The sequence below is a fragment of the Corvus brachyrhynchos genome, unplaced genomic scaffold, assembly GCF_000691975.1.
Source record: "Corvus brachyrhynchos isolate BGI_N302 unplaced genomic scaffold, ASM69197v1 scaffold466, whole genome shotgun sequence".
Classification (NCBI taxonomy): domain Eukaryota; kingdom Metazoa; phylum Chordata; class Aves; order Passeriformes; family Corvidae; genus Corvus; species Corvus brachyrhynchos.
The window spans coordinates 1,596,224-1,605,486 of record NW_008238635.1 but is presented as its reverse complement, the minus strand read 5'-3'; the positions used below and the strand labels follow the sequence as shown (position 1 = coordinate 1,605,486).

Sequence of the window (9,263 nt, the reverse complement as noted above, 5' to 3'; positions counted from 1 at the left end):
GCTAAATCCTCCCCCCTCAGTCACTTCTGTCTCCAGCAAGACTTCAGCTGCCATTTAACCCTTTGCCATAATGTAACAAGAGATGGCACAAAAGGAAATCGCCTCAAGTTGTGCCAGGGAAGGTTTAAATTTGGTACTAGGAAAAATTGCTTCACCCAAAGGATTGCCAACACTGGCTCAGGCTGCCCAGGCACTGGCGGAGTCACCATCCTTGGAAGGTGTGTGGCACATGAGGACATGGTTTAGTGGTGGCCCTGGCTAATGGTTGGACTTGATACTCTTTCCAACCTTGATGATTCTATGACTCCGTGTTATTATGGAGGCCTTAAATTTTAGCAGGAGGTGTGTGAAGGTTTTTAGAGCTGGGTGTAATCTCAAAGGGCATAGAATTCCACGTGACAAAACTGGCCCTTGTAGCTGACAGCACAGGTACTACTCTGGCTCTGCAGCAGCCGAGCCCTTTTGCAGCTCTGCCGTGTCACAGCTCCAGATTAACAGCTGTACCAGTGTGAGAAATGCTGCCCCAAACACAGGAGGGACTATTTTTGGCTGTTCCACAGGCAGGAAGTTTCACCTATAGCTCAGTTTTTCCATTAGCAGCCTGATGGCCAGAAGGAAACACTACGGCTGACCGTGCACTCAGGCTGGCAGGAAATCACAGAAGTGCTTTTTTATCAGCTCACGTCATTGGCTCCCAGAGATGCGGTTGAGTCCTGGGTAAGTCCAAAGCTCCAGGTCTCCAGTGCCACCTTGTGCACCTCTGACTGGGATGGTGTAGTCCCCGTGAGAGAGGCCCAAGCTCCCCATTCCACAGCGGGGCTGCGCAGCCAGCTCAGGTGATGAAGCCCTCAACCCTCAGAATCACGGAATGGTTTGGGTTGGAAGGGGACCTTGACGATCGTCCAGTTCCAACTCTTCCCAGCTTTAACAACCCCACAGCCGCCCTCGAGCCCTGGCTGGGACGTACCCATCGGTGGGGTCCTCAGTTATCTTCTGAAGTCCCGAGGAGAGACTTCCAGCGACGTTTGGGCTGGAGCTGTGCTCCGCAAAACGCTTCAGCTGCTGCTGCGTGGGTGTAGGGTTGGTCATGGATTTTGCGATATCCGCAAGGATACGAGGGAGAGGTCCCAGTTTTGCCACGGTTGCCTGTAGGAAGGAATTTTCACCCTAATTGGATACAAGCACCACGACATCCGCCAGGGTTTTTTGGTAACGGTGCACAGAGGCGGAGGGATGGAGTGGAAGGAAGGAGGGTGGGTGGTTGTGTGCGGGTGTGCCAGGATCGCAATGCAGTGTTATGGAGCAGCGCAACGACGGCGACGAGATGGATGGAGGAGACGAAACGGGGTGCAGCAGACATTGAGGAAAGAAAAGGAAATAGAAAAGAAATTAGGATTGACCCCCAAAAATAAAAATCATGCTCAACAAAACAAAACTACTGCCATTCCAATGCAAAACTATCATGCAAAGCACACTGAGTCCCGGCTGGGTGAGGTCAAAGTGAAAACTACGGCATCTGCTCACTGAAGGGCATTCAAAGGCTACAGAAGCAGCCGGTGGGGGGAATTTTCCAGGCAAAGGGTGTCAACGTGGTGAAGGAAATGCATGCCAACAGATGAGGGGGATCATGAGAAGGTCGCAGGGGCTGAGGGTGATGGGGAAAGGGAAGGTTTTCACTTCACAAGCCTTTCGTTTTTGGTATCCTACGCGGATGCCATCTCCTTTTGCACCTTTGTCAACAATGAAGCCATTGTTCCCTACCCAAACATGAACAATAACTGCACAAGAGCGTCAGCAATCCTCATCCCAATATCACCCCACCAGCATGGGGTGAAATGTGTGGCTCCAGTTACAGGTTAGCTCAGTGCTGGCCAGGCTGAGGGTAAGAGCAGCTGGCCTTCAGCGAGGAAGGCTGCTCCTCCAGGCCCTGGCTTCTCACCCCTTTGGGCCACTGCTGGGAGATGAGCTACAGGGCATCTCCAGCCTCCTGGGACTGCAGGAAGAAGGTGAAGGAGCTGCAGATTTATTTAAAAATTAAAACTCTGCTACAAAACCAGTGTTCTTCTCAAAGATACCCTTGTTTTCCCCGTAAGCAGGTATTCAGCCAGTTTGGCCCCAGAGAAAGGTCTCTTTACAGACACTTTCATACAGCACTGTGGCTATTAAAATTGCCAGGGTGGCTCCTCTCATTATTTCCCAGTCATTCCCTGCAGTAAAGCCATAACACATGTAACTTTACCCCTTAATTCTCTTTTTAGGAAACCACTGTACCAGTTCTCAAGGGCCTGCTAGGATAGACCCATACATGTAACCTACAGAAAGGGCAATGCACATCCATACATTTGGAATGTACACTGTGTACGTGTACGAGGTAAATTGAAAAACAAGATCATGACTCGTTATCAAATCATGATTAATATACAGACTGTCTTTTTGAGTCAAGGACATTTCAATTTACTCTGATGCAACAAGCTCAGTTTTTTGTTTTCTCTTTTAAATAAAGTACTGTGAAAAAATAGATATCCAAGCAATAACTACCTTGGCAAACCCTAATGCAATAAAAATGGAGTGCATTGCTATTCACCTTACCTCTCCAGTTTCAAAAGAAAGAATAATATACATAGAATATGGACAAAATAATGCACCTCTAATAACTGAAGTATGGAATAGTTCCAAGCACTTGGAAAAAAAAAAAAAAAGACTCACAGTTCAGCTTTTCTGGGCCTTATCATCTATCTTTGCTATCAAGATTTTAATGATTTTGGTTCCTGCAAACCCACATAGCTAAGGAAGAGCAAAGCTCTGCCTTTCCTCCTTCCAGAGCTAAATGGAGGCTGTGTTTATTGCTGGTGGTGTCCCCTGGGATCAGAAGGACAGAACGTGGGCACCACATGGGAGCCCAGCGCAGTGCACAGCACAAGGCATCTCGCTGTGCTGCAGGAGGACCCTCGGAGTGGATCCCCCTCTTTACGTGGCATTCCTTGTGTGCCAGAATCAAAGACTACAAATGAGACCATCTCAGCAGGCTTTGGATCGGGTTGTTGACGAGAACAGCTCTGCAGGGCCAACTCACTCCTCCATCAGAACTGGGGTGCAGGGAGGCACCTCCCTTAGCACCAAAAGGGCACCCCGACACGGCCTTCTTCTGTCCCAACGCACTCCCTTTCCTCCAGCTCGCTCACGAGAAAGGACTGGCTGCCCAGGGAATTCCAGGTCTACTTCTAAGCAATGCTTTCAGCACCTGACCTTCCCAAAGGCTCTGCAGAGTGTTTGCCCTGCTGCTGAAGCCCAGCCACCTCACACACCCTGCTGCAGGCCTTGATCCGAAATCGCTGAAGGAGTGGTTGTGACATGCCACTATCAAACATTCCCCTCCAAAGCTCTTGCTTTCCCTGGATATTCCCTAGTGTTTACTGTTGCTATGGCACCATCCCTGGGCCTCCAAACAGCTTTACCTTATCAACCTGGGACACAACATCCCAGAGGAGGGAATGCAGCACGGAGAGCTCTTTGCCCAGGTCGATGTAGCCGTCATATCCAGGCATGTTCGAGATGGTATCTGGGTTGGAGAGCTCCCTCAGAAAACGTTGCATTCCTCCCCACTCATGCTCCAGAAATTCATTCATGAAAGCCATGTACTCTTCCTTAATACCAAACCTGTAGGAAAGGGAGGTGGGGGGAAACCCAGACAATAACCTCCACACCAAAAAACAGTACAAGTGCTTACAGACAATTACTTAAACCCTTTACTTTAGACCTGCCTTTCTGAAGATTTGGAGTATTAAAAAAAAAAAAAATTCAAAATCTGAAGAATTTGAAGTCTTGGAGGAAAAAAAAAACCACATGGACAATTTAAGAGATTCACTGCTTTGTGGTACTTACTTAAATACTACTACTTCACTGTTTACATTACAAATTACATCTCTCCCCCTTCCCTCCCACAGATACTCTCTCTCTCCTCCCGTGCAGGAGACGTGCCATGCCCTTTGTATCATTCAGCTGGGAATTTTGGAGGGAGAGAGCACGAAAATCATGATCCTTGGTGGGAACAGGCTTCTTTCCTTTTGAAACAACACATACACTAACATGCTAGTGCATGACTCTTCTTGGCTTTATGATGTGTCCCCTCCACAGAATTCTCAAGGAGAATTTATTTGAGGAGTCTCGATGGGAACAGCGTTTGCATCTCGGTGAGAAGAGTCCCCCTTTCCTAAAGCTGGCTTCAGTTTGCCAGAGAATCAGCTGCCTGGGAGCACACCTAGGAGTCAGGGCTCTCCTTGCACGCCACAGATTTCAGTTTCACTGGCACCACCTACCTGGCAAAGTTGGCGAGGTTCTGGATAACTTTAGCAATGAGGGTGAGCGTGCGAGAGGTCTGCTCATCAGGATACTCCTGCATGAGGTTGAAGAGGCTGGGAGACATGATGGCAGGGCACAGGAAGCGGAGGAACAGAGAGGCACTGATCAGGCGTTCAGTGATGTCCTGCTTGCCCCTGTTCAGGCACTGCTGCTTCCAAGAGGCAAACACCTCCTTCAGCTCACGAGGGAACACGCTGAAAAGCAAAACAACGGGAAATAAAATCGCACTGGCAACGAGATGCAAGGAGTTGAACTGGTGATCAGTCACCTGCAATACTGATCTGTGAGAAAACATCAGCTCTTTTTTTACCTTCCTTTTTTCTCTCTTTCTCTCTAGGCTAGGTAATGTCATTAGGCATCTATTCAAAAATCCCCATTTAATCTGGTGACACTTAAGTACTCTATAAAACACCCCATATAGTTCGTATGTGCTAAGTGAAGCCATTTCCAGACACGCTGATTTGCAAGCTAAGAACTACTTACCCATTGCTACCCTGGAGCAAACAGGGTGTTAGAATCCTGAAAACAAACCCACCCAAACTGAGCTCATCTCCGTATCTGACAGTTTTACCTTGCTTGTTAAGCTCTCAATACTATGCCTGTGCTTCATGCCAAAACACAAAGGCCCCTCTTCTTCCACTGCTACTCAGAAACAGAGATTAATAAAAATCTCTCTGCAATGCTTCCTCCCTGTTTCAATTCCACACATCTGAAGGGTCTAAAAGTTTTCTGTACACATCAAAACTTGCAGCTTTTTATGCCAAGTCCAAGCTAAGCTGTTATCTTCTCACTTTATTCCCTCCTTATCCAGTCACACTCAGTATGCGTTCCCTTGGCAGAGGATTTGGGCAGAAGCCCCCACAGGTGTGGTTTGTGCGTTGGGACCCCTCAGTCTGGGCACAAGCTCCACCTGCAACCTGGAGTCACATGCAGGAAGGCAGTGAGGAAAGGGGACAAAGGCAGCCTGGGAAGATGGATGGGTCTGTGCTCCCTTCCCTGTGCTGCTCTCTCACCCTCAGAGGAGGAACAGGCACCTCTGAGCAAATGGGGACAAAGGGAGGGAAGGAAGGTGCCTTACCAGTAAGAATTGATAATCTTGCAGAAGACCAGCTCACAGCACATTTTCAGGTTGCACTGATGATCTGCTAATTCATTCTGTGAGCACCTGCTGGGATCTGCTTCACAGTTTTCATCTGACTCATACACAGCCTTGATAAACTCCCCTGGAAAAAGGGAAGAGGATGAGAAACCAGGGTAAGTTACAGGAAAAGCCTACTTGACACACCTTTAAATCCTGCTCATGTCTTTCCCTGGCAACTGCCTGTCCTGCTCTGAGTGTCTGCAGCACAGCCTCCAGACACCAGATGTTGGGCACATGACTCCTCCCAGCCCTTTCCCAACAGAGCATAGCCTGGGCTCTGCTGCTGCTGCAGCCTCCCGTGCCCTCGCTGCCCGCAGGCACAGGGGCAGAACCAGGATGGCTTTGCTTAGCAAGCCTGCAGGCACTTCCCTTATAGCCTAGAGAGGAGCATTGACTTGGTATTCAAACTGTGTTATCGACTACAAAAGTATCCACAGTCTTGGGAATGAAGCCGTGTGCTATTTGTCTTCATAATTTCCCCAAGAAACATGCTGGCAATGGTATTTCTTTATATTATTTCTAAATCTGACTTTTTTTTTGGTAATTTTAAAACGTGTCACCTTGCTCTTGAATAAGAGTAATACCCAAGCACGAGCTAAATGCTGCTAATTTTCTCAGCCTCTTATATCAACACCTTACAGCATTTTTATGGCCTGCATCTTTCAAAGCTCCATGGCATTTCTGTCACCCTTCCCTTCCGGCATCACAACAGAAACTGCTCACATACGAGCCACATGAAGTTGCCTTTGTCTGGCAGACTGGAATGAACTACTCACTAGTTTCCCTCCTCTCTATGCAGGCATTCCAAGTGATTTTTAAACGGCTGGGTGTTCACTAGGAAAAACTCTTTATTCATTGGTTTAATGATTCAATGTCTTTCAAGTTCATCTCCTCAGATGATCTCGCTGGCTCTGAGCTAACACAAGGCTTGTTTGTGCAAAAGGGGTTTGTTTTTAGCATTTGCTTTCCTAAAACCCCTTAAACACCTCTCAGCCCTCCCCAAATCTCAGCCTGGGGTTGTTGCAAGCAAAGCAGGCACCACTTTTTTTTTTTTTTTTGGTGATGGGGTCCAAAACATTTCTGCTGAGGGCATCTACATCTCTTATTTGCAAAACTGTTGGCATCACTTTTGTTGAACCAATTCTGTTTTAACTCTTGTTTATTGGATAGTGTTTTTTATCCTTAAACATATTTGAAACTTACTCTTTGTGGGCCACCAGACCTTGCTATAATCAGATATAAGATTCCCTTACAGACACGTTACATTGCTAACACCAACCACGGTGTCCTTAATCCTTTCAAAGAACAGGGCAGCTGAGTAAAATGACATTTAAAATCTGACCAAGAATTAGATGGGGATATTGTCATAAGCAACGCTGCCCTGAGCTATAGACAGGCAGGCTGGACAACCTCAGGGGCATTTTCCATCTCTCCTGCCTATGATTTACCATCTTATCACTCAGCATTAAATGATGTATTAGGAATAATTAATGTTAAAATATTTTATGCAATTAGTGCACATTAAGGAGCTCGCAGTCAGCTGTAATGGAGTGGTCCCACAGCTGATGTTCAGCCTGCTGGGAAGCACAGCCCCAAGTACCAGGCTGCTCATTTCTCTGTACCAGGTGAGAGCCCACGACTGTGACTTACGCTCAGCGGTTCCACCCAGGAGAGTAAGACTACCAGAAGAGGCTCATTACACTTCAGAAATGGCCAAACTGGATATAATCACAGAGCTGGCTATGCTGACCCTTGGAGCACTAATTCAGCCAGCTATGTCCTTGATGCCTTGCCAGCGTCTGGGATTGCTGAGGACAAGCGAGACTGCTGGGAAAGCAAGCTGCTTGGCTTTCTTTTCTTTTTGTGAAAGGATGTGGTGTGGGACTTGGCTTTGGCCTGATCTTGTTTCTCTCGTATCAATTTCCAAAGCTTTCTCCATCCCAGAAACAACAGGGGGTGGGGTGGCTTGTTGTGCAGTTGTGGGTAGGGAAGATTGTGCGGAGCTGCTGAAGGCCGACTGTGGTGTGTCTGTGGAAGACAGCGAGCCTGGGTTTGGTCCCCTTTACTGCTGTCTTTGTGTGGCCAGGAATTCCCAAGGCCGTGGCTTATGACTAGAGCAGAGCCTTTTGGTGGAGGGGGGACAGTAACAAAATTATCAGAGTCCACCCTGGCACATAACAGTGTGCATGAAGAGCCGGTGGGGAGAATGGAGCAGGAGATCACGGGATGGCCAGGCAGTTTTAATGAGTCAGTGAACAGTGAGCACTCGGGATAAACACAGGCAAGAGGCTTCCCAGACAGGATGCATCTTGATCTCCTGCCCTGGGATGCTGGGCAGCCTTGCAGCCCCGCTCCCTGGCCTTGTCTCTCGAAGGACTATGTGTCAAAACCCCTTTTTAAAGCCTGTTTGTGTATCAGACCCAACAACCACCGTTGGTCACAAAGAAATTGCAGTGTTATGCCTCCTCAACATGCTAGAGCACAAAACAAAGCTACCCAGAAAAACAGAACATGGTAATACAAACTTGAAGAGGGGCTCAACTACATCAAATCAAGCTTGCTTTGCTTTGGGTGCTACTCCTGCAGGCGCCACAGGGCATTGAGAACAGGACAGTGTGCTCTCTGTGTATGAGACCCAGGCTGAGTGCTGAGGCAGTCCCATCCCACATTGCCAGCTGCAGACACAGTTCAGGGTCAGCCCTTGCCGTGCAAACAGGTGGCAGACAGGGAGTTTCTTACCCAGTGCATCATGGAGGTACCTCTGTCCTACCAGCTTGAGGTATTCCTCAATAGCTTTGGTAGCGAGTGTGTTCTCCCTGAAGATCAAGACATCATGTTCTGCACAACGATCCACCTCAGCCATCACCAGATCTGTCAAGAAGTCCTGAGGAAAAAGGTCAAATGGCAAAGGTGATTTTAGCCAGCTCAGTCGTGCCGGGCTAATGGCAGAAGCCAAGAAGGAAGGATATGTCAGGATAATAAAAAATAGCTCAGCATGAGACAAAGGGGTGCAGCTGCTACATGAACTAAGGGCCAAGGAAACAGCCAGGGCTCCTCTTGGGTTTATTATACTTAGAGAATGATACAGGTCACAAATTATAAAGGGTGAAGCAAAAGTCTCTAAAAAAAAGCCTTTACAGCCAAGCTTGTGTTTCAGTTTAGTTCTGGAACAGAACCTCTCACCAGTTTGTTTATCAGAGGCTCTGTCTGCTGAAAGAAACTGTGCTATTATATGTATCTTTTTATAAGGAATATTTCATACCAACATGGATTTAAAAATCCAAATTGGAAGTGATGCACAAGTTAGTACAGTTTGATGATATTTAAATAAGAAGAATGGCTTAATAAATTAAATTCACAAACCAAAAGTGGTTTAGGATTTGGGAAAAAAGAAGTTAACATTCCACTTGCTGGTTATCTATATGGCTTATCTTGAACTGTATTCAATTGTCCAGGCAGGAACTGTCAGTGAGCCTTGATACAGAGAATGACCTCTTGATATAGGGTCTAATTCTACAGTACTATTTATTTCCTGAAGTGATAACTTTATGTGAGTCAATGACATTTAGTACTCTTGGTTTTCAGGCCATTAGTGCTGTTTCTTTTCAACAAAATCCAAGAGAATTCTTTTCACCTGGTGCAAACTGGGAACATCCAGCTGCATCCTCATCAGCAGAGAACAAATTGCCTCTTAGGAGCTTTATGGCAGCCTGAGCCACCCGGTGCTTCTGATAAATAGAGGTTCAAAACTTCACACAGCAGG

At 47.1% G+C, this 9,263-nt stretch overlaps 1 protein-coding gene across 13 annotated transcripts in view; it reads right to left on the bottom strand.

Moving 5' to 3' along the window:
• Window positions 1-9,263, bottom strand: part of RASAL2 (RAS protein activator like 2) — a 168,135-nt gene that overhangs the window by 15,568 nt on the left and 143,304 nt on the right. For 11 of the 13 annotated variants that reach the window (XM_017737426.1, XM_017737425.1, XM_017737422.1 and 8 more), the window contains 5 exons: window positions 8,240-8,384; window positions 5,438-5,582; window positions 4,317-4,553; window positions 3,456-3,657; window positions 968-1,167 (listed from right to left, as the gene is read on the bottom strand). In XM_017737426.1, the coding sequence (XP_017592915.1) occupies window positions 968-1,167; window positions 3,456-3,657; window positions 4,317-4,553; window positions 5,438-5,582; window positions 8,240-8,384 (929 nt within the window). The remainder of the gene's footprint in view (window positions 1-967; window positions 1,168-3,455; window positions 3,658-4,316; window positions 4,554-5,437; window positions 5,583-8,239; window positions 8,385-9,263) is intronic. The other 2 variants (XM_017737421.1, XM_008636126.2) reach the window with 1 other exon arrangement.